This window comes from Delphinus delphis, chromosome 1 (genome assembly GCF_949987515.2).
Source record: "Delphinus delphis chromosome 1, mDelDel1.2, whole genome shotgun sequence".
In the NCBI taxonomy this organism is placed as follows: domain Eukaryota; kingdom Metazoa; phylum Chordata; class Mammalia; order Artiodactyla; family Delphinidae; genus Delphinus; species Delphinus delphis.
In genome coordinates this window covers 112,436,238-112,464,175 of record NC_082683.1, presented here as the reverse complement: position 1 = coordinate 112,464,175, position 27,938 = coordinate 112,436,238, and the positions used below count along the sequence as shown (strand labels likewise).

The window sequence follows — 27,938 nt, the reverse complement described above, 5'->3', positions numbered from 1 at the left end:
CTGGGCTAGAGAGGAGAACCCTATTTAGACTTTAGGAAGCCACCTTCAATGCTTCTGGACTGAGGCAGGGATAAATAAATAACTCAACAACAGATTTTGGGAAGCACTTTCTGGGACTGAAAAAGATAAAACCTCTCCACTCCCCATCCTCCCAGTACCTCCTCCTCACACTCCATAGATGGACAAAGAATCACAGCCCCACCAGTTCCTCTTCCGGAGTTTATTCTGGAGCAGCTGGGATGATGCTCCCAGCTGCTGGGATCTCACACTTGCCGGGCAGGGAGGTCAGGGAGAGGGGAGGGGGAGGGGTCCCGGAGAGGAGCCAGAGCTGGGGGCTGCCAGCCAGGCCGGCAGGGCTGAGAGCTCTAGGCTGTGCCGTAGAAGCGCCGATAGGCCTCCTGGAAGCCAATGTGGTCAGCCAGCTCGTCACAGGCGGGGTTGAGCTCACACACCTCCCTCCTGGGCTCCAGCGGATCTGGGTAGGGGGCTGGGGCTCTGAGAGCCCAACACACTGGCGTCAGCCTCCATGCAAAATGCCCGCCCCTCCTCCCACTGCACTTGGGGCTCCAGAGTCCTCCCACAGCGGCCGCTCCTCCCAGCCCATCCTGGAGATGCAGGGCCCTGGCCCAGCACCTGCTTTTCTCTCACCCCAGCCCATGATCCAGGTAGCGCCTGAGTCTCTTCACCACCTCGCTGCCCTCCTGCTTGGACACAAAGGCTGTGGAGCAGAGGGTCAGGGGTCAGGTGATTCCGAGTTTGGGTGGACAAGGTGGGGAGTAGGCTGGCCTTCCTGAGAGCCAGATGGGAGGGGGCAGGAGGGGAGAATGGGACTGAGGGGACCAGGGTGAGACAGGGGTGCTGGGAGTGGGCAGCACCATTGAGTGATACAGGGCACAGCTTCCCATCAGGCCCTGCCTCATACCTGCACCTTTGCCAGACTCCTCATCTCTGGGCTTTGCATCTGCAAGAAAAAGGAGCCCAGTTCACCCCTGCTCATCCCTAGGGCTCTCCCTCTCCTCCCCTCTCCTCTCCTCTCCCTCCACAAGGACAGCAGTGGGGGCAAATGGACTGAGCCCACAGAAAGGTGGTTAGACTGCCAATAGGGACTGCCACTGGAAGGGGTGAGGAGAGGTGAGGCCATGGTGCTTTCCCCTCGCAGCTCCCGCGGGCCGGGGCAGGGGTAGGGGCACTCACCTGACCAGCCAGCGAGGCAGAGTGTGGCCAGGGCCAGTAGGGCGAGGAACATGAGGGGTCTCATGGTGTGTCTGTCAGCGGCTGTGCTAGGGCTGCTGCTCAGGACTCAGCTGGTCTGCCCCTCCCAGCCTCCAGCACTGTTTTATACTCTCTGGGCTGTGCCCCAGAGGCAAGGTTGTGGGCGGGTCTTGGGGGAATCTACCAGGGCTATTTGGGGGTCAACTGCCTAGGCCAAACCCCAAAGGATGTTGTGGTTGGAGCTGCGGCTGCCTGGGCAGGCCTCTGGGAGTGATGGAGGAAGGTGGGCTTCAGTCCAAGACTGCCAGCCTCCAGACAAGGTCCCCAGCCCCTCCTCAAGGGGGTTGCCCCAGGTCTCCCAGCCCCTACTCACTCTCCCTCGGAGCCCCAGCCTCAGTTTGAGCACCAGCGGGGCAGACGGGGAGGGGTAGGAGGGGGAGCCTAGAGAGGAAGGGGGGGCCAGAGGTCCAAAATAGATTTGCACAGAGCTGGGCTACAGCCTCCCACAGGCTGATTTCCACTGTCAGCCCTGTGGGCAGGAGCCAAACTCAGTGAGGGAGGGCCAATGCCCTCATTCACCCCGAGGGCCTCTGCCCCAGAGAGACCTCAACAGCAGGCCTGGCATGGGGGCGGCTCGACTCTGCTCAGGCCCTGAGCCTTGGGACGGGGGAAGGGGTTGGGGCAGCATAGGGCCAAGAGCCAAAAGCCAACACAGGTGTGGCCAGGTGTGAGGTAAGGACAGCCCTTCTGTCTGCGACTGGCCAGGTGGGCACTGAGGTGGGAACCCCCTTCCCCATGCCCCTCGCACCTCTGAGCTCCTGACCGCCCCACCCCGATCCTTTTCCTGCCCTCACAGCCTCCCCACTGCCAACAACCCTGGGGACCTGTCCTCCGAGGGGCAGAACATCCAGCCTGAAAAGCGCCACCCCAGACCTGAAAGCCACTTCTGCCTCAGCTCAGCCTGGAGAAGAGGGAGGGTGTCCTCCCCCACCACCCACTCACCAGGTGGAGACCTGCCAGACGAAGCACTGCTGCCTCCACCCCACGGCCGGTGGCTGGATGTTTAGGCGTGTCCAGGAGGAGAGAGGAGCCACTAGGCTCAACTTGGGGGGGTGGGGTTGATGATCAGGGACCACCCTGCCATCTTCCCGAGTGTCCCCGCTGCTCCTAGACAGACCCAACCAGGCCTCTCTCTACAGAGTTAGGGTGAAGCCCTCGCCAGGGAAGAAAGTTCTGCCCCCACCCACACCCACTCCTTTCACCCTCCGGTCTGGAGGAAACACCCACCCTGCCTTTGGCTAAGTCACTCCTGATGCCCTGTGGCCCTGGCTGGGGAAGAGGGGGTTGTGAGAAGCCAGAGGACAAAGCCCCAGCCATTTGGAGGGCCCACTTGCTCCATGTTCGAGCACTCACCAGGCGCAAACAAACACCTAGGGAGGCCCACCATAGAGCCTCTCAGAATCAACCCAAGGCAAAGAGAAGGGCAGGCGCATGGACAGTGACACCCCCCCCGGCAGCTTGTCCTGGCCTCAGGGAACCCAAGGCTCCTGGTTTCTGTGACAAGGGGCTTCACTGCCCTTCCATACAGATGGTCAGATACACCCCCCACCAACCCTCCCCAGCCTGGAGGCTCTCAGAGCCCTGCAACTGGGGCCTCGATTGGAGCCAGGACTCTGGAGTCCAGGGTGGGATCTTGGCCTAGGAGAGTCCTGGGAGAGGCCCAGGCAGAGGGAGCATCCTCACAGATTACAGTGTAGTGAAGGAAGTTTATTTGCGGATGTGGGGAGAACATGGCAGGGGCCCTTGGGCTGGCCAGCAAGGGGGCAATCAGTGGAAACTGAATACAGATTCCCCAAGCCAGGTCCTAGGGAGGGCTCAGGAATAGGCAATATGTATGATGGGGGTAGGGTGGGGGGTTGGCCTGAACCTAAAGGAGAGGCAGCATGGTGCCTAATTCCCAGGGCGGGAGCTGGCCAAGAATCCTAAAGTTAGAAGAAAACAGGGAGGAATCTGAAGGTAGTGTGTGTGTTTGACCCCAAAGGAGCCCCAGAGGCACAACGGCAGTGGAGACAGCTGAGGCCTCCTTCTCCGGCAAATTTCATCACTGCTTAGGGACTGTTCTTGGAGGCAGCTCACTCAGGCTCAGCATCCTGGACCACAGGCCCTTGACCTTGACTGCCCTCTGCTCCTGGGCCGGGCCCTCTCCTCCTCACTCAGGCTCCCTCAGCACGGCCACCAGCTCCTTCTGTTCTCTGTGTAGAGCCTGACACCAATGAGAGAGAACAGACAGACTGGGAGATGAGAAAATCCAAATGCTTTCCCTCCACTGTCCTTGACTCCAGGCCTGGGTTTCCCCCAGGATGATAAGGAAGGGGTCTGAAACTCATATCACAGGCCCAGCAGGGCATATTAGGAAATCCGCCCCACTCAGCAGTTTGTTTATGGCAGGCTGGGTGCCATGGCCACCTAGGCTGGGCCTCCCCAGAGAAGAGCCGATTTTCAAAAAGGGCCCCTTAAGTGTCCCCCGATCCTCTGACCTCACTGGAGATTTCTAGCAGAGAAACTTTCTTAAATTAAGTGGACTTGCAGCTGGGCTACAGACATGGGAATTGTAGTGAAAAAGGGCTCTTTGAGCCCACACAGGGCTCAGCACTCAACACTCAATCCAGCTGACCCACTTCAAACAATGGTTAGCATCTGTAGCTGTAATGGGAGAGGTGTGGCTATAAGAGCAGGGGGCTTCCTTCTTCCTCTTAAAATAGAAGCACTGAATGTCAGAGCTGGCAGGGCGTTGGGGATCACTACTTGGCCAATTTGGAAGCCAAAGCCTAGACAGGGGAGTGACCCTTGGCCTCATGGTGATGAAGCGCCAATGGCAGAGCAGCCGGAGGACTCAGCAAGGCAGCCCCGAGAGTACCCGAGACACAACTCTCAACTGTGGAACCTGTCCCAGGAGACGGCACTAGGCTGAGGCCTCGGTTATACCACCTGGGTGTCTGCTGTGTAGAGCCTGGGCCACTGCACTACACTACACTACACTACACACCCCCAGGGCCAGTGTGTTACAGGAGGAGGCTGAGGGGGTGAAGATAAGAGGAAGCAGAGCAAGGCACCAGCCTTTCTCCTGCTGCCGCCTCCCTGAGGCTTGGGGCCTTGCTGAGGCTGGGGCAGGGCCTTCAGATTGCCCCTGACTGGTCTTGGGAAGAAGACCAGGGGACCTGAGAGCCATGGATCTGGGGACTTATCCCCCTCGGGAATAGGAGGGTCTGCCCCAGGAAGGGAGCTGTCGAGTGGCCACAGGTAAACATAAGTTGGACATCTAAATGATGAGGAGAACCCAATAATGGGCCACCATTCAAGCCCCACTAGAAACCCTCTTTTGGAACTACATTTTGAGCCGGCGAGAAAGTCCATCTCATCACTCTGTAGCCACACGTGCTATCTGCGTCACCCAGCCTGATTACTCTCTTCCCCCTTATTCAACAACTTGGCCCCAAGTGACTGTGGGCCACTTTCAGAAATTGAGTTCACCCTCAAAGGACACGTATTTGTTGCATGGAGGATATATCTTAGGTATGTTGACGGCTCTAGAAGTCATTCTCTGTACACATTTTAAAAGTACTGGGCAGTGATCACATGGAGTAGAACCACCATGGCTACAGAGGATTAACCCTGATCCTGACATGGAGGAGCCATCCCTGGGCAAGTCAGTTGCCCTCCCTGGGCCCGTTTTCTCCTCGGCTGCAGCAGGGGAGCACGTGCCTGAGGGCAGGGCCGGGACACTCACCTGCCAGGCCTGCTGCCGGGCCTGGCCCTGCAGCTGCAGCTCCTCCACCTGCCTGCGCCCGGCCAGGACGGCATCTGCCAGCTGCCTGTTCTCGGCCTCCTGTTTCTGCACACGGCGCTGCAGGGCGTCCCGCTGCTGCAGAAAGTAGGGCACCACAGCACTGCACAGGTCCTTCTCTGGGATCCCACTAGGGCGCCTGCAGGGCCGCAGGGGGCGCAGGGGTGGGGACAGAGAGTCGTCGTGTGGGGTAAGGCTTCTCCTTCCAAACCCAGCCAGTGGCATTCCCACCTTCAGCCTCCAGCTGGCTGGCTCTCCAGGACTCTCCTGTAGTCCCTCTCACTCCCAAGATCCAACCGCATGGCTCCTGCTCCTGAGGGGACGCTAACCCCTTGTCCCTTAGCTTCAGCTCCCAGGAACCCATCTCTCCTCTTCTCACCAACCCACACCTTAGCCCTCCTCCTCATCCACAGACACTCCCTCCAGCTGTAAACCTCCAGGGCTGGAGATGATTTCCTCAGTCCTTGTGACCATGTGCCTTGCTGGTGCATCCACACCATGGGACTGTGAGCTGGAGAGATGGGGAAGGTGGCGGCCTGAGAGCAGGCCCAGACCCCAAGAGGCCCTGGCTGGCTAACGTGAGAAGATAAAGGAAAGACAGGTCTGAGGAGGCAAGAGTTTAGGGGGTGCTGAGTGCCCAGAGTGAGGAGATAGGCCAGTTCTGATGGGCAGTGGGGTAGAAGCCACTGTAGGTTCTTTAAAAACTCTTTCTCAGTTATAAAAGTTAATTCTCTTAAGTTATGAATGTCACAAAGCATTAGCAAATTGAAAAGCACAAAAAAGGTTTTTACTCCTCCTGACCTAGGATTCTACTCAGGCAGGGAATGGAGGCAGGAGGCAGGAGCTCAGGCCACTTGCCATCTCGGTGGCCTCAACTCTCCACTCCTGTCCCCAGGGCCTCCTTCTCCATCCTGCCCGGAACAACCTGGCAGCAGGGCTGCCCACTGGAATGACAGCCCCGGGAGAGAAGGTCTTTCGTGTCTTAGTCACTGCTGAATCTCTGGCATCTACAACAGTATTAGGCGTATAGTAAGTGCTTCTAAGTGTTTGTTGAATGAACAAATGAATAAAAACCAGATGCCTGGGCCAGACTAATCGACATAAGACTCCAAACCTCGCTATTGTGCCTCATCCCACTCCCTCTACCCTCTCTCTTGCAGGCCAGATGGGTCCTGAAATGAGCTCCCTGGGAAGATTTCTCTCATCCCAGTCACCTCAACCCCCTGGACTACATGCGCTTGCCCCCAGCTCTCCTGCCCCAGAGGGGCTATGCATTTGTCTCTCTGTTCTGGGTCACTGTTTGGTGTTGGTCCTCTCCACCTGTCCATGCCGGGGGGCAGGCATCACCCTTCTCACCAAGCCGGCTCCTCGCAGTCCTTGCTTCCTTCCACAATCGCATCCAGCGCATTCAGGACAGCTTCCAGGTTTCCCTCCGCTTTGATTTCAGAGATTTCCTCCTGAAGAGAAAAGAGGAAAGAGCTATAGTAATACCAGACAACTCCATACGCTGAACTACTAACGGCACTTAGTAAAATTTTAGCTAATTTAAGTTCTGTCTCTATACAAACATTCCAACTTTTCTACATGTGACTTTTATAATTAAGAAAATAAAGTATAAAATAGAATACATTTAAAAAGAGCCTGCAGCAAGCCTCTCCTCCTGCACATCATCTCTGAAGGCTGCATCCCTGCTGTTGTCCCCACAGCTGAGCACCCTTTGCGGACAGCACACATACATTCTGATGCCTAACGAAGCCCATTCTGGAGTGTGACAGCATGGAAGTTAAACTCCCAAGAGGTATCACTTAAAGACAGGAATGGAATCCTGTCCTTTTCTGTATCCCCTCCGGTATGCAGTTCCAATGAATTCAACAATTTGCTAAATGCCTCCTCTGTGCCAGGCTCTGCACCAGGTGCTGGAGAAACACAGAGGAGTGGACCCAGGCGTGCCCTCGCTGAGCTCACAAGGTCAGGTGGGACAACAACTATAAACTCAATTACAACACAGGGCAATGAGACAAGAGGCATTCAAGACACCCCTGTCATTTGGAGGGAACGGATGATGGCCACCGCAGCCTGGGGGCACAGAGGACAGTTTCGGGGACTGAGGGTAGAGAGGGGCTGACGGCAGGGTCCCTGCCTTCAGGGGGCTGACGATCTGGAGGCAGGACCCGAGCCAATAGTACCTGCTGGGCTTCTTGCCACTCACCTGGATAGATGTCTGCAACTGAGTTACAAACTTGTCATAGATGCGCCGTGTCATCTCAGGCTGCAACTGGTAGAAGCACTTGTAACAGTCAGTGAATCTCTGGTAGCTGGGGGTAAGGACAGAAGGCAAAGGTTGGGGGGTTCAGAGTCATAGGCTCTTCTTGCCTGGGCAGCCCTGCCCCTCATCACAGGACTCTGAGCCTTGTCTCCTTCATGGTGCTGGTTAAAGGCAGTAGATGCAAAGTGTCTCATCTGCAGCTCCAGTCTCCGAGGATGGCTCAGCCCCACCAGTCTCCCCACTTCCTCTCAGCAGAGCCCCAGTTGAGTTCACCCTCTGAAGGGTGGGTCACAATTGGGCCAGCCGTGGTTCTTAAACTTGACCTTACCAAGCACCAAATCACCAGGAGAGCTTGTTAAAACTCAGATCGCTGGGCCCCACCTCCTCAGTTTTGAACAAGCTCCAAGGTGCTGCTGGTGCTGCTGGTCTGGGCACTCCACTTTGAGAATCTCTGGTCATCCTAGTCCCCTTGCAGGGCTGCGTTAGGACAGGACATGTGGTCTCTGGGAGAGGTTTCCTTACTCCTAAAAAGAGCCACACTGGAAGGAACTGATGTCTGTAGGGCATGACTATATCCAGGTGATGCCTCTAGCTCCCGGCAACCATGGAGGGCCTGGTCTGAGAGCAAAGTTTCTACCCTAAGGAGGCAGAGCAGAAAGAGGGAAAGAAGCCGGGTCTCTGAGAACATCGTCGAGCTGCTGAAAACACCCACCTGGAGCAACCCTACCTTGGGGCTTCTTGTTAGTGAGCTAATGCATTTCTCTTATTGTTCACACCATTTAAAATCAGGTCTCTGTCACTTGGCAGCAGATACACCCCTTGTAGCTGGAAAGGTCAAAGGGTACCCAGTACACTGCCAACGGCTTGTTCTTCTTGGAAAAAGAAACTCAAATAAGGTAAATGGCTGTCTCCTCTCCCTCCTCGTTTTTGTGCGTGTCTCTCAGCCTGCTCTCTCAGGCCCTTCCCCTCCACAAGTGTTCACTGAGCACCTGCTATGTGCTGGGTGCTCCGGGTCAGTGAGACTGGCACGGCCCTCCTAGAGCTTCCAGTAGAGGAAGAGATGGCAGCAAACATAGAAACTCACATGTGAATGTGGAGGAGATTACTTGTGGAGAGTGCCTGGAAGGAAAAGGACCAGGGTCATGGGGCTGAGAGGGTGTACCATGGGCATCACCTCTAAGTGGGGAGGTGGTCGGTGAAGCCCTCTCTGATGAAGCAATGTTCAAGGGACCTGCGAAAAGTGTCTGAGGAGGAGTCCTGGAACACAAAAAACCCACCCTGACGCTTCGCTATGGGCCCAGATACCCCTCAGCCATGTGAGCCAGGCTGCTGGGCTCTGGACAAACAGGGGGTTAGGTACCTGGAACCCCATGCATAGCCCCCACCACACCCAGGGAGTCACTACTGGGTCCTCCCTTTCTCATGGCTCTTTGGGCCTCCTGGCCTAATTCCTACCCCCAAAACAATGTCTTCTGAAACAGGTGCAGTGTGAGAGCAGTGGTGTGCCGAGGCCAGCTCACTGTGGCTTGTAAGAGATAACCGTTCAATTTCCAGGAAATCTGTGAGCCAGTTGTTAAACACAGCCATTACTGAAAATTAAATTATACAAAGTTACAATCAATTATATTAAAAACAAAGGTACCGGGACGTCCCTGGTGGGGCAGCGGTTAAGAATCCGCCTGCCAATGCAGGGGACACGGGTTCGAGCCCTGGTCCAGGAAGATCCCACATGCCGCGGAGCAACTAAGCCCGCGAGCCACAACTACTGAGCCCACGTGCCACAACTACTGAAGCCCACACACCTAGAGCCTGTGCTCCGCAACAAGAGAAGCCACCGCAATGAGAAGCCCACACCCCGCAACGAAGAGTAGCCCCCGCTAGCCACAGCTAGAGAAAGCCCGCACACAGCAACGAAGACCCAACGCAGCCAAAAATAAATAAATTAAATAAATAAATTTATTAAAAAAAAAAGATACTAACTGCTCAAAACATATGACTTCCTAATCATTCTACACATTTTACTCTGCTCTGGAAGCTCTTTCCATCTATGGTCTCGATCTGTGGAAACAGGTGTGCTGCTGCCCATCTCTTCTCTACTGTGTGTAGTGATGCTACGCTGGTAAGCTTAGGAGTATTTACACCTCAGAAACTGGCAAACACTGCAAGCCAGGGCTTTATTTCAGGAGAGCTGGCTGTACGCACCTACCAGCACACCTCTGGGTAAGGGTGACAGTCTCTCATCCTTCTGAGGGTACACATTAGACATCAGTACCCCTTGGAGGCTAAACCTAGGTACCAAAAGGACAATACAAAGATGACAGGCATCATTTCAACCTGCAGCAGAGCCCCAGACATCTTGTTGTTTTGCCACTGACCCCACGAGCCACGCAGCCATGTGGCTACATGGAGGAATGTGGAGGGATACATGACACCTGACAAAGCACAGCTGGAATTGAAACCGGGTAATTGTGGCTTGAAATGGGTTTGGCTCAAACACGGGAGATCCTGTTCCTCCTCCCAGCCCACTCGCCAGGCACATCTGAGCTGGGTGCATCTCCACCCAGTTCAGGCGGCTGGCAGCAGACAGGGCCCAGGGCAGGGGTGAGGATAATTCTGCCCACCAGTGCTGCCGTCAACCCTTCTGAGACTTCAGTGAAAGTGAAGGACCCAGAAACATGTACACTGTTACAAACACGCAAGATGGGAAACATATGCTCCAAGGACATGGAGGGAGAACAGCCAGGTTGGAGGCCAGGAGGAAAGTGATTTCTTTTCTTTTCTTTTTTTATTGGAATATAATTGCTTTACAATGTTGTGTTAGTTTCTGCTGTACAGTGAAGTGAATCAGCTATATGTATACATATATCCCATCCCTCTTGGACCTCCCTCCCCCCCATCCCACCCATCTAGGTCATCACAGAGCACTGAGTTGAGCTCCCTGTGCTATACAGCAGGTTCCCACTAGCTGTCTATTTTACACATGGTAGAGTATTTATGTCAAACCTAATCTCCCAATTCATCCTACCCTCCCTGTCCCCCACTGTGTCCACAGGTCCGTTCTGTACGTCTGCGTTTCTATTCCTGCCCTGCAAATATATTCATCTGTACCATTTTTCTAGATTCCACATATATGCATTAATATATGGTATTAGTTTTTCTTTGTGACTTACTTCACTCTATATGACAGACTCTACGTCCATACACATCTCTACAAATGACCGAATTTCATTTCTTTTTATATAATATTCCACTGTATATATTTATATGTATATATTTATTTGTATATATATTTATATATATATTCCACTGTATATATTTTATGTAATATTCCACTGTATATATTTACCACATCTTCTTTATCCATTCATCTATCGATGGACATTTAGGTTTCTTTTCTTTTCTTCTAGTTTCGTTGAGACATAATTGACATACAGCACCCTGTAAGTTTAAGGTATATAGCATAATGATTTGACTTAGATATATTGGTAAATGATTACCACAATAAGTGTGGTTAATATCCATCATCTCAAATAGAAACAAAAAAGAAGAAACAAAAGAAAAAAAAGGATTTTTCTTGTTATGAGAACTCGTAGGATCTACTTTTTTTTTTTTTTGCGGTACGCGGGCCTCTCACTGTTGTGGCCTCTCCCGTTGCGGAGCACAGGCTCCGGACGCGCAAGCTCAGCGGCCATGGCTCACGGGCCCAGCGGCTCCGCGGCATGTGGGATCCTCCCGGACCGGGGCATGAACCCATGTCCCCTGCATTGGCAGGCGGACTCTCAACCACTGCGCCACCAGGGAAGACCGGATCTACTTTCTTAACAGCTTTCACATATACCATACAGCAGTGTTAACTGTAGTCATCAAGTTGTACGTTACATCCCTAGTACTTATTTATCTTGTAACTGGAAGTTTGTATCTTTTGATCAACTTCATGCAATTCCCTCTCCCCCCCCCCCCCCCCCCCCCCCCGCCCCCAGGGATTCCTTTCTTGGGAGACAATGCAGACCTGGGAATGCTGTGAATGCCCTTGTGAATTTCCTGAAAACATACATTCACAGAGAAACAGGAAAAGTGATGCATTTTAGAAAACATTCATTGCCACCCCCTCCAAATGTCAACTTTTATCTTCTCATGTAAACTCTAATGTCTTTGTGGATAGGGATGCCATCTGCAATGGTGCTGGGATTTCCAGGGTACCCAGAACAGTGTTAGATACATAGCACACTCAAGACATGCTGTAGACCAGGCGACTGGGGCTGAGCTGAGACCTGGGCTGCCTGGCCTCAGGCTTGGTCCATTCCCAGCCACCTCCCCTACCCTGGACTCCAGGGTACCAGGGCCTGGGCTACTTGGACAGAGCAGTCCTCTTCACAGAGCATCCCCAATGGTCCCTCTGCCAAGCCCCCCTTTGCCCTCTGCTGGAACGGTCTCCTGGCCTCGGCCTTCCAAGGGTACACAAGGGGCCATCCAGCTTTGTGCTGGGTAAGTGTACGGCTCTAAAGACTGCCTGTCCTTTTGCCTACGTTCAAATCCTACCTCTACCCCTCATCAGCTGAGTGATCCTGGACAACTTCTTTACCTTTATAAGCATCAGTTTCCTCCTTTGTCAAATGGAGATAATAACTATCCATAAGTCACAAAATTACTGTGAGGATGAAATGAGGTTACATATATAAATACTTAGTACAGTGCAGAGCACACCCGGAAATGCTCCATGTTAGCTACAATTATTATTACTATTCTCAAAGGAACAGTCCTAACCACCCCCTGAGAAGTGTAGAACACAGTCAGTAACTTGGCTTCCCAGGGTTGAGAAGTCTGCAGAAGCAGGGGCTTAGTAAAAGCATTTTGGTTGCAACTGCATATGCAGGAAGAACCCATTGGCCCCCACTACAAAGAAAAGGCTACACTGTGGTCCCACAAAAAGGACCACATTTGTCATCAATGAAAGTAACTTTTTTTTTTTACATCTTTATTGGAGTATAATTGCTTTACAATGGTGTGTTAGTTTCTGCTTTATAACAAAGTGAATCAGTTATACATATACATATGTTCCCATATCTCTTCCCTCTTGCGTCTCCCTCCCGAAAGTAACTTTTAAAAGCTGCATTTACTGCTTCAAAACAGAGATGACTACATTAACTGATTTTAACCTATTTTTTTCTCTTAAATACTTCTTGTGCAATATCTGAGATACCGTCACTTTGTTTGTTTGTTTGTTTGTTTGTTTTTGCGGTACGCGGGCCTCTCACTGTTGTGGCCTCTCCCGTTGCGGAGTACAGGCTCCGGACGCGCAGGCTCAGCGGCCACGGCTCACGGGCCTAGCCACACCGCAGCATGTGGGATCTTCCCAGACCGGGGCACGAACCCGTGTCCCCTGCATCAGCAGGCGGACTCTCAACCACTGCGCCACCAGTGAAGCCCCATCACTGTTTTTGAACTCACTGATAAAGCATGTCTTTTACTGCACTAAAAACTCATTGTAAACTGAATTATCACACAAGTTTAACTTAAAGTACTTAAGGCCAGAATCAAACTCTGGTGGCTAGTCAATCTGTCAGTTTATATACGCAGATAAATTGTGTAAGAATGGAAAGACAGAGGCACAGACAAGTAAACACATGTACTAGTGCAAAGGAAGCCCTGGCTTCTCCATGGTAACCGGCTTGCTGCCCGACTGAACGCATGTTCCACAGACTGTCCGCCAGAGGGCGGGTGAGAACTGGCGTTTCCGACCAGTAAAGGAGTGGAGGCCAAAGACAGACCAAGACGGATAGAAGCTGGGGATAGAAGCTGGGGAGCGCAGTGACAGAAATTCATGCTCTCCACCCTCCAACCACCACCTGTACAGCTGCCCTGTTTCATTAAGAAATGTTTTTCGGACCTCCCTGGTGGAGCAGGGGTTAAGAATCTGCCTGCTAATGCAGGTGACATGTGTTTGAGCCCTGGTCAGGGAAGATCCCATATGCTGCGCCACAACTACTGAGCCTGCGCTCTAGAGCCTGCGAGCCACAACTATTGAAGCCTGCGCACCGTAGAGCCTGTGTTCTGCAACAAGAGAAGCCACTGCAATGAGAAGCCCACGCACCGCAAAGAAGAGTAGCCCTCACTTGCCGCAACTAGAGAGAGCCCATGCACAGCAACAAAGATCCAACACAGCCAAAAATAAATAAATAAACTTATTTATTTATTTAAAAAATGAAAGCAGAGAAAAGAGAAGGGAAGGGAGGGGAGGGGAGGGGAGGGAAGGGGTTTCTCTGTTTGGTCTTTCCCCCCCCCCCTTTCTCAGCCCCAGGACTGAGAAAGCAAGAGGGGAAAAGAAAGCAGAAGTGTTCCTTGATGAAAATAAGAGATCAGTCAGCCACATGTAAATCAATTAAGTTAGAACATTCCCTCACACCATACACAAAAATAAACTCAAAATGTCTTAAAGACTTAAAATATAAAACCTGACACCGTAAAACTCTTAGAAGAAAACACAGGCAAAACATTCTCTGACATAAATTGTACCAATGTTTTCTTAGGCCAGCCTCCCAAGGCAATAGAAATCAAAGCAAAAATAAACGAATGGGACCTAATCAAACTTACAAGCTTTTGCACAGCAAAGGAAACCATAAACCAAATGAAAAGACAACCTACGAACTGGGAGAAAATATCTGCAAGTGATGCAACCAACAAGGGCTTCCTGGAGGAAGCAACGTCTGAGACCTATGAGAGTAGCAGGAGTCGGTCAGAGGACAGAAGGCCCTGGCAGCGCAGCTGAAGAGTGCACAGACATGCCTGTGTATAAAGATGTAATAACAAGAAATGTGTACTGAGCACTGACTAGAACCAGGCACTGTTCTAAGCACTCTACGTGAAGTAACTCATTTAGTCCTCACGATAACTCTATGAAGTAGGGTCTATTATCACCATGCCCATTTTTCAGATGAGAATGCTGAGGCAGAGAGAAGCTTATCAAAGGTCACAGAGTTGGGACATGTGGAACCATCTGCTCTGGATCAGGTGCCTTGACCTCCAAGACACACAGTCTGCAGGCTGGTAGGCCAGACACATAGAGTCTAGACCATATCATGATGGGAAGAGCTAGAAAAGGGTTTTAAGCAGGGGTGGGACAAGATCATATTTGTATGTTAGAAGCTCCCTCCGGCTGCTGTGTGAGGGCAGACTCAGGAGGCACAGCTGAGGTGATTGCCGACTTGAGCAAGGCAGACACAGTGGGGATAGAGTGAGGTAGATGGCCTGGAAACACACAAAGAAGAGAGAATCAGCATGATGGGGCTGAAGCCGCACACCACAGTCTGGTGAGTCATACCACACTTCAGAAACTAATCACTGCCAGTAGCACGCATCATCTGCACATTCAAAGATGGTGAGACATTTCTGAAACACTTATTTAATCGGAACATTTTATATATCAAACCACTCTTTCCTGTGAAAAACTGTTTCCTATGAACACCAACAGTCTCTGCCACTAGTTTAAAACTCTACCAGTTCATGTACAAGTGCAATCAGCTCTCCTTCCTTGGTCACTGTCAGACGTAGGCTTTAAGTCAGTTTACACAGATCACACTCTGCTGCACATCTCAGGCTGCAAGACTGGACCAGGAAGGCACTGGACCAGTCTGCCATCTAAGAACTTAGGAACTGTCAATCACCTCTCACTCCCTTCAGCCCCCCCAGCACTGACAACACATGTGGCACAGCTGCCAGGTGCCACGGGTACCCCAAACAGTGCTAACTTCAACCGGGGCCCCACCAACACCAACTCTAATCAACTGCCTCTCTTGGCGGGTCCTGATTTATAACAAAACATAGCAAGCCTCATCTGCTTGCTTTAAGAGAATAGCTGTTTCTCAGAAGGTCCAGGAGGCTGTAAGGACAGAAAAGAATCCTTCATTTTCAGAGGACAAGGGAGAGGTCGCAAATGGTAAGTTCCAACATGGCCACGTTTCTATGTTCTGAAGCCTGAGAAAGGACAGATTCAGGCGTCTTTGCGTCAGCCGGTCCAATGAAATGAAGACACCCTAACTGAAGATAGGGTTGTGGGTCTGTGAGATCTGATAGCCCAGCGAGGCCAATAATCTTCCAGTCACTGTGGAGTGCATCATATAATTTGCCCCCCTAGTTAAGCTAACATGAATGTGAAAAATATGCTGAGCTGTAGGGAAAACCAACCTGCGGTTTAAAATATCCGTTTGGATAAATGACATGTGAATAAACTAGCTTTTACTATGTAAAGATTCCTGTCCTCGCTATAAATACTTGGTCTTTGGGACTGAGGACTTCTAATGACTTGGGAGAGGGTCAAGCATTTGGATACATTTTAAAAGTCTGTATTCATACGACATTTTACTGAGCCCTTTCTATGTGGAAACCAGCCATAAGTTCCTACTTAACAAAATGAGGGGAAGGCTGTTCTAGCGAGAAGCAGTAAGTGGAAAGAGCAGGTGGCAAGGGTGGGGGGACAGTGCAGCACTCAATGCAGAAGAGCTTATGTGCGTGTATGTTTGCACCTGCACGCAAGTGTGCATATGCTGCATACCCATGGCCCTGACCATGGCTAGAGAGACAGGAGGGGCCAAGGAGTTAATGGCCTTTTACACTAAGCTAAGGAGCTGACATTTGATTCTGGAAGCAACCCTGAGCCAATTAAGCAGGAGAAAGACACGCTCAAATCTGAGCTGTAGACTGGAGGGGGCAGGACTGAAGCTGGAGGGCCATTTTGGAAGCTGGTGCAACAATCGTATGAGAGATAGTGAGGGGCTGAACTAAAACATTTGCAAAGGATGGAGAGGACACTGAGGAGACAGGCTGGAACCAACAGGGCTTGGTGGTTGACTGTAAGTAAGGGGTCAATGAGGACTCCCAAATCTCTGGCCTAGAGAATGAGTAGATGGTGGTATCTTCAACCAAGTTTGGGACCACAGAGGGAGGAGAAATCCTGTTTTGCTGAACTTAATGGTTCTGAGGGACACCAAGTGGAGATTTCTAGTAGTAGACTGTTAGAGGTCTGAAGCTCAGGAGGAAGATGTGGCTTGGGAACCCTCATTTATTCCAAAACTATTTATTGAATATCTACTATGTGCCAGGCACCATAATAAGCAATGAGTAGAGAGTGGTGAACAAGACAGATAAGATCCTGTCCTCAAAGACCTTACGTTTTATGTGGGGAAGACAGACCACAAACAAACAGGCAGACAGTAGAACTATATACTGTGATAAGTGCTATGAAGGAATAAAATACGGTGCCATGATAAAGAATAACCAGGGGAGAAAGGTGGCTTTAGAGAAGGTCAGGGAAGAGATGGAGGAAAACCATTGCTGGCAGAGCAAACAACAAGTGCAAAGTGCCCTGAGGTGAGAAAGCTCTTGACATTCTAGGAAATGAGGTTAGTATAACCAAGTATAGTTAGAGAGGGGAACAAGAAGTAGGCAGGGGCTAGAACATGTGGGGCCTTGGAAGCCACGGTAAGGAGCAATGAACAGTCACAAAGGACTTTCAGCAGCAGCAAGGTATCAAATGGGATGTGATCATGAACATGTGTAGGTGAAGTAAGGAAAGGGCAATACTCACACATTTAAGGGACAAGTGGAGAAAGAAGAGCCCAAGAAGGAGCAACTAGTGAGGTAAAGGGACAGAGAATGGTGTTGCAAGCCAAGAGAGAAATATCAAGGACAGAGAAGTGGTTAACAGTCAAATGCTGCAAGGAAAGCAAGTAGGTTAAAGATGAAAAAATATCCAAAATATTTAGCAACAAAGAGTTATTAGTGACCTTGAAAGGAAGGTTTTAGGGGAATGGTGGCAAATTGCCCTAAGCTGAGGAAAAAACTGGAGATGGAGAACTAGAACCTGGGAATGCAAAGACCCAAAGCCACAACCTGGGAGGTAAAGGGAAGGAAATTGATGGGGAGGTCGCTAGGAGGATGCAGGATTGGGCATCTCTCAGCCAAATTTGTAAATGTATAAACTCCTGCCTGGTGGTCTCAATTCTCTCTATGAACCAGGTGTTGGGGTCATTTTCACTGAGAGGGTACAGGGAGCAGAGCAGAGGAAGGGCCTGAGGGACATGATGAAGATTTTAAATAGCTACTGTGGAGAAGGGCAAGAGAACTGGTTGGAGACACGAGGATCATAGGCTCACTGAGGGTCCACATGAATTCCAAGAACATGACTTTGTGAAGGCACCGTTTTCCACCATGGGTGAGACTCTACAGTGCTGCGCGGAGGCTGAGTGTAGGGGCAGAGGAGTACAGACAGGATACTGAAGTTCGGTTTGACAGTCGGTGGGCTGGAAGGATGAGGGAGCAAAAGAGCTGTGAAACAGAAGTGTGGCTGCCTTGCATCTCCAACTGAACCTATCCAAACAGATGTCTTGATTTCCAACCCCAGACCCATTTCTCTCCCGCAGCTCTCAGCAGGGAGTGTTTCTTGCCCATCTCAGTAGATGGTAAAACCCTCCACTAAACCACTGTCATGAAGAGTCAGCATCCTCTTGGAGTTCCCCTTTCCCTCATCTTCCCCTCCAAACCACTCTTTTTTTTTTAACCTTTTTTAAAAAAATGTATTTATTTATATTTATTTTTGGCTGTGTTGGGTCTTCGCTTCGCATGGGCTTTCTCTAGGTGCAGCGATTGGGGGCTACTCTTCCTTGCGGTGCGCAGGCTTCTCATTGCGGTGGCTTCTCTTGTTGCGGAGCATGGGCTCCAGGGCGCGTGGGCTCAATAGTTGTGGCTAGTGATCTCTAGAGCACAGGCTCAGCAGTTGTGGCACACAGGCTTAGTTGCTCCGTGGCATGTGGGATCTTCCCAGACCAGGGATCAAACCCGTGTCCCCTCGATTGGCAGGCGGATTCTTAACCAATGCACCACCAGGGAAGTCCCCGTAGTATTTTATTAGATAGTTATTATATTTACATAACCACATTCTTCAAATATTGGATATTTTTGGTGGTTTTCAACTATTTTCCACTGAACATGGAGCTACGATGAATATTTTTTGTATGTAAACTTTTTTGAAATAATTATAGATTTGTACGAAGCTGCAAAGAAATGTATCCTCCCCGATGTTATTAACATCTTACACAACTATAAAACAATATCAAAACCAAGAAGCTGACATTGGTGCAATCCAAAGATCTCATTCAGATTTCAACAGTTACACATACATTTGTTTGTGTGTGTACATCTTTTTTTTTTTTTTTTTTTATATTTATTTTTGGCTGCATTGGGTCTTCGTTGCTGCGCCCAGGCTTTCTCTAGTTGCGGCGAGCAGGAGCTACTCTCCATTGCGGTGCACGGGCTTCTCATCGCGGTGGCTTCTCTTGTTGTGGTGCACGGGCTCTAGGCACACGGGCTTCAGTAGTTGTGGCTCACGGGCTCTAGAGCGCAGGTTCAGTAGTTGTGGCAACGGGCTTAGCTGCTCTGCAGCATGTGAGATCTTCCCGGACCAGGGACCGAACCTGTGTCCCCTGCATTGGCAGGTGGATTCTTATCCACTGCACCAACAGGGAAGCCCCTGTGTATCTTTATCACATGTGTAACCACCACCTCAGTCAAGATACTAGATGCTTTTTAAATATATTTGTCGGACTTCCCTGGTGGTCCAGCAGTTAAGAATCCACCTGCCAATGCAGGGGACACAGGTTTGATCCTTGGTCCAGGAAGATCCCACACGCTGTGGAGCAACTAGGCCCATGCACAACTACTGAGCCTCTGCTCTAGAGCCTGTGAGCCACAAATACTGAGCCTGCATGCCACAACTACTGAAGCCTGCGTGCCCTAGAGCCTGTGCTCCACAACGAGAAGCCACCCCAACGAGAAGCCCATGCACCACAATGAAGAGTACCCCTGCTCGCCGCAATTAGAGAAAGCCCGCAAGCAACAACGAAGACCCAACACAGCCAAAAATAAATAAGTAAATAAATAAATTTAAATAAATAAATTTGTCATGATGTGGGCTGGGGTCTCAAAAAAATCAGAGTCTAGAAGCCTAGAAAGACCTTAAAAGAATCCTACCAACAATCGATCATCTGCACAGCAGTCAGAGTACCTTTTAAAGATCAGTCACTGTATTCAGAGCATTTCAAATAAATAGATTTTTAAGCCAGTGGAGAGCCATCTCCCACACATGGGAAAAAAAAAAAAGATCAGTCACGACTTAAAAAATATCAATGGCTTTCCATTTCTCTTAGAATAATAAACTCCCTTGCACCTAGTAAAAATAATAACCTCTCTATATAATGCAACAAAGATAGATTATGGGGAAAAATAGATATAAACAACTGTGATGGAAGATTTTAAAAAGAAATGAATGGCTCAATCAAGAAGATTTTTAAAATGAGCATATAAAATATATATATATATATATATATATATATATATATATATATATATATATATTTTTTGGCCACACCTCGTGGCATGCGGGATCTTAGTTCCCGGACCAGGGATCAAACCCATGCCCCCTGCAGTGGAAGCATGGAGTCCTAACCACTGGACTGCCAGGGAATTCCTAAAATGTTTTAATAATAAAATTTTAAAGCTCAAACTAATAAATATAGAATTTTATACCCAAGAAACAGAAACTGCACTCTTTTCAAGTGTACACGGAACACTGACAAAAACTGCCCATAGACTTAGCCATATAGAGCCAGTGTCAAAAATTCCCAAAAAATCAGCATCCCACAAACTGTTATTTCACCATAATGCTATAAAATTAGAAATTGCAACAAAAGGAAAACTTTTTAAAAATTACATGTCTGGAAACCAAATGACATACTACTAAATAATCATTGGGTTAAAGAGGAAATGGTAAGGAAAATTACAAAGTACATAAAATTAAATGACAATGCCCATATGTAAAAATATGAAATTGGACCTCTTTCTCATATCATACAAAAACTAGCTCAAAATGGATCAAAGACCTAAATGTAAGAGCTAAAACTATATAGAAGAAAATATAGGTGTAAATCTTTGTGATCTTGCATTACACAATGTTTTCTTAAATATGACACTAAAAGCTCAAGCAACCAAAGAAAAAACTCTTCTCAATTTTAACCTAAATAAATAAAATTAATAAGTAATCTAAATTGGACTTCTCAAAATTAGAATTCTTACAAGCTAACAATAAAACAACAAATAACCTAATTAGAAAATGAGCAATGAGGAACTTCCCTGGTGGCACGGTGGTTAAGACTCCACACTCCCAATGCAGGGGCCCTGGGTTCGATCCCTGGTCAGGGAACTAGATCCCACATGCCTGCCACAACTAAGCAGCCCATGTGCCACAACTAAGAAGCCAGTGAGCCACAACTAAGGAGACTGCCTGCTGCAACTAAGGAGCCTGCCTGCTGCAAGAGCTGGCACAACTAAATAAAAATAAATAAATAAATAAATAATTTTTTTTAAATGAGCAATGAATTTGAATAGACATTTCTTCAAAGACGATACACAAATGGTCAATAAGCACATGCAATATGCTCAGCATCATTAATCATTAGGAAAAGGCAAATCCAAGATGCTATGTGATACCAATTTACACCCACTAGGATGACTATTGGCTGTAATTAAAAAGATAGACCTAACAAGTATTGGTGAGGATGTGGAGAAATCAGAACCCTCAGAAACTGCTGGTGTAAATGTAAATTGGTACACTTGCTTTGGACAATAGTTTGGCAATTCCTGAAAAAGTTAAACATAGAATTACTATACACTCCAGCATTTTCACTTCTATGTATATCCCCAAGAGAACTGAAAACACCTGTTCACAGATGTTCATAACAGCATTACTCATAATAGACAAAAAAAATTAAAAACAACTCTAAATGTCTATCAACTGATGAATGGATAAATGAAATATGGTATATCCATACAATGGAATTGTTACTCAGTCATAAAAAGGAGTGAAGGATTCATATATACTATAACACGGATGAACCCTGAAATCATTAAGCTAAGTGTAAGAAGCCAGACACATAAGACCACATGTTATATGGTTCCATTTATATAAAATGTCCAGAGAAAGCAAATCTAGGGCTTCCCTGGTGGCGCAGTGGTTCAGAGTCCGCCTGCCGATGCAGGGGACATGGGTTCGTGCCCCGGTCCGGGAAGATCCCACATGCCGCGGAGCGGCTGGGCCCGTGAGCCATGGCCGCTGAGCCTGCGCTTCCGGAGCCTGTGGTCGGCAGCGGGAGAGGCCACAACAATGAGAGGCCTGTACCAGGAGCTGGGAGACTGGGATGAGAAATGGGAAGTGACTGCTAATGAATACTGTACAACGTTTCTGGAGTGAAAAGAATGTTCTGGAATTAGATAATGGTGACGGTTCCACAACTTTTTGAATATACTAATTTCACTCATTAAAAGGTGAATTTTATGTTTTATGAATTAAATCTCAATTTAAAAACATAAATGACTATGAAAATATTAGATATAAGAATTTGTAGAAACCAGCAAAAGCAGTAATTATATGAAAATTTATGGTTTTAAACACATTTTTCAGAAAACAAAAACGATTGAAAAAGAAGAGTTAAATGTTCAACTCAAGAATTTTGGAGCTGTTCCCTGGTGTCCTAGTGGTTAGGATTCCAGGCTTTCACTGCCGTGGCCTGGGTTCAATCCCTGGTTTGAGAACTGAGATCCTGCAACCTGCATGGCGCCGCCAAGAAAAAAAGAAAGAAAGAAAGAAAGAAAGAAAGAAAGAATTTGTGAAGAGACTAATAAAATAAATCTAAATAAATTTAAAAAAATAAGGATAGATACAAAGACAAAGAGACCAATAGTAACCTCAAAACACAGAAATTAAAGAAAAAAAAGGCTGATTCTTTAAAAAGATTAATAAGATAGAACTCTGGCTACATAAAGTCCAAAATAAACAGCATATAATGGAAAAAAGGGAAATAATGAAAATTAAATTAATAATTTCAAACAGTTCAAACAGTTACAAGTTAATATAACAGGTGAAAGAGACAAATTTCTGGGGGGGAACCTGTAAAATGGCAAATCTGTCGCAAGAAGAAATAACATCTAAACAGACTTGTAGCCGTTAAAGAAACAGAAACACCAAAAATCTGCAACAAACACTATGGGGACACTTTGAGGACAAAACAAAGGTGCCTACTGCATCATTGCTCTTTAACATAATACTGGCAGTCCTCGACAACCCCAGAAAGTTATAGGCGTAAATGAGCTCTTCCAAACTTTTGAGGACTAGATAATCCTGATTTTATATAAATCGTTCCTGAAGAGGGATATATGTGGCTAATATATCTTTGGTTCTATAAGCTGATAAGGACAGTGAAAGAAAAGAAACCATAGGCCCATTTCACTTATGGCATACAAACACTGATCTAACTAAATCCAACTGAATTTTTTAAATGCATCATAATTAAGTAGATTTATTCCAAGAATGCAAAGATAGTTTAACTTCCATAAAATCTACCAATGTAGATCATCAACGTTAATGAACTGAAGAAAAATTATATGATCTTCTTAACTGGGGAAGAAAACATTTGATAGGTTCAACACCAAATCATGATCTTTTTAATAATTCTCAGAAAACTAGAATGAGACAGGGACTTCCTTAATTTGCCAAAAATACATACCAAAAATTGCAGCTGAATGTTTTGAGGATCCAGAAAAATTCATTCTAAAGTTTACAAGGAAAAAAATCAAGGTTCTCAAATAGCTGGGTCAATTTTAAAGTGAAGAGAGAAGAGGGACTTGCTGTACCAGATTTACGGTTTCCTACAAAGGTTTGGTATTAAGAACCCATATGCACTGGCACAAAGACAGGTGAATAGATCTGGGGCAGAAGAGAGACCCAGGGACACAATAGGCAGAGGGACTTGCCATACGATAAAAGGGGCTCCCTAAAGCAATGGGGACGAACGAACTGTTTAGATGACAATGATTGGGAAAACAAAAAAATGAGACTGACTGAGACTACCACTTTACACCTGAATCCAGACAGATCACAGATTTAGAGCAGAGAGTAAAATGATAAAATAGCCAATAGAAGAAAACACTGGAGATTATCTTTGTGACCTGGGCATTGGTATAGCCTCTGTAAACAAGACCTCAAAAGCACAAGCCATAAAATGAAAAACATGAATTACATGAAAATTAAGGGTTTTAAAATACAAATTGATTAGGCAATACTTAGCAATTTATTATGACTGTTTGAAGGATGCGAAGTTAGTGCAAAGGCTGAGAAGAGTCATGAGTATCCATACTGCTTGGGAGAAGGTCCCTTGGGATGACTACATTTCTCTTTCTGCTTCATCTTCCTGGGGTAAAGTGTAAGCAACTAAAATCTGTGTAATTTTTTATTTAATTAAGGATTTCTGTTACTCAAAGGACATCATAGACAAAGTTAACATCTAATAGAGACAGCTATTTCCTCTTCAGTCTGAAACAGACAAAGGATTGATATCTAGACTATACAGGGAACTCCAGCAAATCATCAAGATAAAAAACCCAATTTAAAAAAAAAAAAGGTCCAAAAAAAAAAAAAACACTACAGAAAATAAGTAGGCAGTTCACAGAAAAGGAAGCCAAATGACTAATGAGGTATATAAGGAACTGCCCACACCTATGAGGAATTAGAAATGTGCAAATTAAAATAATAATGAAATACCCCTTTCACACCTTCAGAATAGCAAATATTAGAATGGTAGATACCCAGTGATGGTGAGGACACAGGAGAAAGGAACAGCTTTTCTGGAAAGCAATCTGACAAAACATAGGTAGATATAAACCCTTGGATCCCGTGATTCCAATCCATTATATACCTCAGAGAAATTCTAGCACTAGTCTGTGAGGGGATGTACCCTGACATAATTTGTGGAGGAGGGAGCTGGAAGCAACCAGGTGCCATGATAGGGAACGGGTAAGTGCTGGATGCATATCATGAAATGACAAGCAGCACTGAGAGCTCTGAACCATACGCATTTATAGTATATGGTTAGATATTTAAAAAAAAAATCTATTAAGTGAAAAAAGACATATGCAGCACAACTATCATTCATATAAATTTAAAACATACACAGGGTACTTCCCTGGTGGCGCAGTGGTTAAGAATCCGCCTGCCAATGCAGGGGACATGGGTTGGAGCCCTGGTCTGGGAAGATCCCACATGCCGCGGAGCAACTAAGCCGTGCGCCAGAACTACTGAGCCTGCACTCTAGAGCCCATGGGCCACAACTACTGAAGCCTGCACAGCTAGAGTCCGTGCTCTGCAACAATGAGAAGCCCACGCACCACAAGGAAGAGTAGCCGCCTGCTCACCTCAACTACAGAAAGCCCTCATGCAGCAACGAAGACCCAACGCAGCCAAAAATAAATAAACAAATTAAAAAAAAATACACAGACAAAACAACACACTTTACAAGGATGCAGACTTATTCAAATGTCACCTCCCTGCACTCATACTAACCCAGACCACTTCCCCATTGCTCTCTGTTCCTTCACGCTGATTTATTTTTCTTTGTGGCACAAGAAAGTCTATTCCACAAGAGCAGGGACCTTCCTATCTTGATCACTGCTGTATCTCCAGCTCCTAAAACAGAGCCTGAGACACTGGAGATGTCCAAAAAACATTTGTACATGAATACATGAATAAATGGAGGACATATAGCCAACAGAAAGCAGGGCCTGTGGGGAGGAGAGAGGAGGGTAAGAATGAGTAAGGGAAAGCCAATCAATCAATCAATGGAGAAATCTTGCCTGGACATAAAATGATGGTGTGTCATGAATGGGCCATAAAAATGATTACAAATTATTTTATCAAATTTATTACTATGGAAACTAGGCCCTGCTTGATAAGGCTGTCACCTGCCTGTGCGGCCTCCTCTGATTTCCTCTCACTCTGCCAGCTCCTAGAACGCCCTGACCATTTCAGGACCTTTGCACAAGCTGTCCTTCCCTCCTATAAGCTTTTTCTCTAGTTCTTTGAAAAGCTGGTGCCCTCCTATTCTTTTTTCATATCAATGTCACTTCCTCAGAGTGGAATCCCCTAACTATCCTATCTAGTGTTTTCCTTTCCCTCAAGTTGCTCGTTCATTACCTTACCAAACTCTATGAGTATTTTGTTTACTTCATATCTCTACCCACTGAATATAAGACGGGCCTTGTCTGCTTTATCATATCCCCAGCACCTGACACAGCGCCTGGTACAGAATAGTCATTCAAATATTTGCTGAGTGAATCAGTGAGTGAAGAGATGTATCATAAGGTTTTTGTAGGAAAGGTAAAGTCCTAAAACCAGGAGGGAAGGAAATAGGGAGCAGATGAGAGTCTTGATGATGTTAAAGAACAGGGGTAGTGGGGACATAGAGGGTGGATGGAAAACAGGCTGTGGTCAGACCCCTTAAAGTTCTGATAACAGTGCTTCAGCATTAATGTTCTGGGGTATGGGACCATGGACAAAACTCTTCCTTTAAAGTGTCCAATACTGTTGTGACAGGCTGGGACCTGGGACGCTTTCCTGCAGTGCTTGCACCTAGGCAAATGTCTCCTCAAACAACAATACAAAGTAACTATAAGGGACTAAAAACAACTACATACATGCACAGTTGGTGCAAATTCTGATCAAGATGCAAAAAGACCAAAAAGCCAACTGTCACTTTTGAGGTGTCAGGAGCAAAAGCAGGGTACTGCCCATGATCCCTGCACACAGCACCACTGAGGGGGTTGGCAGACCACCTAAGCCACCTTTCCAGCGGACCAATGGATCCACCCCTACCCTCACCCCATTTAAGGGACCAGCTCACTCCCCCTCAGAAAAATGAGCAAGGACACCTGTAACTTGTTTTCACTCCCTCATGCAGCAGCATGAGTCTCAATAAAGCCTTGCCTGAATTTCTCCTCTGGCCTCTTATCAATTTCTATTTTTTTTAAATATTTTTTCTTTTATTCATTTTTTTGGAGGGGTTAATTTATTTTATTTATTTTTGGCCGTGTTGGGTCTTTGTTGCTGCACATGGGCTTTCTCTAGTTGCAGAGAGCGGGGTCCTCCCCTCGCTGCAGCGGGCAGGCCTCTCACTGCGGTGGTCTCTCCCACCTCGGAGCACGGGCTCCAGGCATGCGGGCCTCAGCAGTTGTGGCTTGAGAATGCTCAGCAGCTGTGGCGCACGGGCCCAGTTGCTCCGCGGCATGTGGGATCCTCCCGGACCAGGGCTCGAACCCACGTCCCCTGCATTGGCAGGCAGATTCTCAACCACTGCGCCACCAGGGAAGCCCATATCAATTTCTATTGATTAAAGTGTCCAACAATTCAGGTCAACAGCATTGTTAGAATATTGCTCATATAAAGTAGAAATCAAGAGAGGAAGTGTTTCTTTCTATGGCAATACATTTAGTCCTCACAACCACCCAGTGAAGGTTATTACTATTTCCATAACAACAGCTAGAAGTCTAATGCTTTCTACGTAGCCGGCACTGTTCTAAGAGCCTTCTGAGTTTTTACTCATTTAAACCTCAGAAAGACCGACTCTATGAGAAAAGTACTATTGTTCCCATTTTATTTATGAGGAACGCAGGCACAGAGCAGTTAAGTCTCGCTCACTTTAAGTTGGGCCATGACTTGAACCCTAAATCTAACTCCAAAGCCAGTGTGTTTCCTCTCAACCACCTATAATCAAAACTAGGCTTACTGGGGACTTCACTGATGGTGCAGTGGTTAAGAAACTGTACGGGTTCAAGCCCTGGTCCAGGAAGATCCCACATGCCACGGAGCAACTAAGCCCTGCGCCACTACTACTGGGCCTGCGCTCTAGAGCCCGCAAGCCACAACTACTGAGTCTACATGCTGCAACTACTGAAGCCCGTGCGCCTGAAGCCCCTGCTCCGCAACAAGAGGAGCCACCACAATGAGAAGCCTGCGCACCACAATGAAGAGCAGCCCGGACTCGTGGCAACTAGAGAAAGCACGCAGGCAGCAACTAAGACCCAACGCAGCCCAAAATAAATAAATAAATTTATAAGTGCATCCAATATTTACAAAAACAAAAAAACAAAAACTAGGTTTACTGGAAGGAGTAGCTACTTGTCCTAAATGTGCTCCACATTACCTAATTATGTATTAGTAAACATCACGTGACTTCCGGAGGCTTAGGAATTGAGGGTAGAATATGACTGCCGATAAATAACCCAGACCCCCCCCCAGACTCACGTGACTGGGCTGGCTTCCCTGGGGCCGTCCTGGTCTCGCGGGGTTTAGACTCTGGCGGGACAAACCCTCTTTTTGCCTCTCGCCCGCCTCAACCTACTGCGAGATTGGCACTCAGCCTCACTTCCTCCACCTTACCTCCCAGCAGCGACCAACTTCTGGATGAAAGTGTCCACCATGGTGTCAAAAAGCTTCACCCTCGAGATGGTAGTGCCGGGTCGCGCAGATTCCTGAGCTAATTCCTCAGGCCCTTTTTCCTCACAGCCGCTGCCTAAGTTGACGCCGCTCGCTTCGGCCATGTTGAAATAAAACCGCCAAAGCTAACTGGCCCGGCCGCTCCGCCCACCGAAGCCCCCGATTGGCCACTCCCGGCACTGCGCGCCTCCGATTGGAAGCAGCGAATGTCTATCACCGAGCAAACACCGGGGAAACTGCCGAGGCGG

The 27,938-nt window shown here is 47.8% G+C and overlaps 2 protein-coding genes across 6 annotated transcripts; both read right to left on the bottom strand.

The window, feature by feature from the left end:
• Positions 1 to 216: 216 nt before the first annotated feature.
• On the bottom strand, positions 217 to 2,846 carry BGLAP (bone gamma-carboxyglutamate protein). The gene is given in 5 exon segments (XM_060031784.1): positions 217 to 376; positions 378 to 495; positions 649 to 718; positions 923 to 961; positions 1,195 to 2,846. Coding segments are annotated over 5 exon segments (447 nt in total). The 5' UTR covers positions 1,259 to 2,846; the 3' UTR covers positions 217 to 220.
• Positions 661 to 27,822, bottom strand: PMF1 (polyamine modulated factor 1). 5 transcript variants are annotated; one of them, XR_009522133.1, is made up of 7 exons: positions 27,634 to 27,822; positions 7,266 to 7,371; positions 6,413 to 6,513; positions 5,000 to 5,195; positions 3,349 to 3,475; positions 923 to 961; positions 661 to 718 (listed from the first exon to the last, which is right to left on the bottom strand). XR_009522133.1 is itself a non-coding variant. In XM_060031755.1 (7 exons), exons 1-7 carry the CDS (start codon positions 27,792 to 27,794, stop codon positions 3,422 to 3,424), a joined length of 624 nt encoding a protein of 207 aa, XP_059887738.1. In that variant the 5' UTR covers positions 27,795 to 27,822; the 3' UTR covers positions 2,965 to 3,421. The 5 variants fall into 5 exon arrangements, 4 of the variants coding, with proteins under 4 accessions (XP_059887738.1, XP_059887754.1, XP_059887725.1 ...); XM_060031755.1 differs by lacking the exons at positions 661 to 718; positions 923 to 961; positions 7,266 to 7,371 and adding exons at positions 10,348 to 10,352; positions 12,974 to 13,062; positions 19,796 to 19,813 and having other exon boundaries at positions 2,965 to 3,475; XM_060031771.2 differs by lacking the exons at positions 661 to 718; positions 923 to 961; positions 7,266 to 7,371 and adding exons at positions 10,348 to 10,352; positions 12,974 to 13,062; positions 19,796 to 19,813 and having other exon boundaries at positions 2,965 to 3,475; positions 5,000 to 5,134.
• Positions 27,823 to 27,938: the final 116 nt, after the last annotated feature.

What these genes read in the sequence shown, in the direction of transcription:
- PMF1 (XM_060031755.1), bottom strand. Translation starts at nt 27,794, where the DNA reads ATGGCCGAAGCGAGCGGCGTCAACTTAGGCAGCGGCTGTGAGGAAAAA. An exon ending in GACTGCGAGGAGCCGGCTTG is followed by an intron (nt 5,196 to 6,412) that starts GTGAGAAGGGTG and finishes GCGGCCCTGCAG; the next exon opens with GCGCCCTAGTGGGATCCCAG. An exon ending in CCCGGCAGCAGGCCTGGCAG is followed by an intron (nt 3,476 to 4,999) that starts GTGAGTGTCCCG and finishes CATTGGTGTCAG; the next exon opens with GCTCTACACAGAGAACAGAA.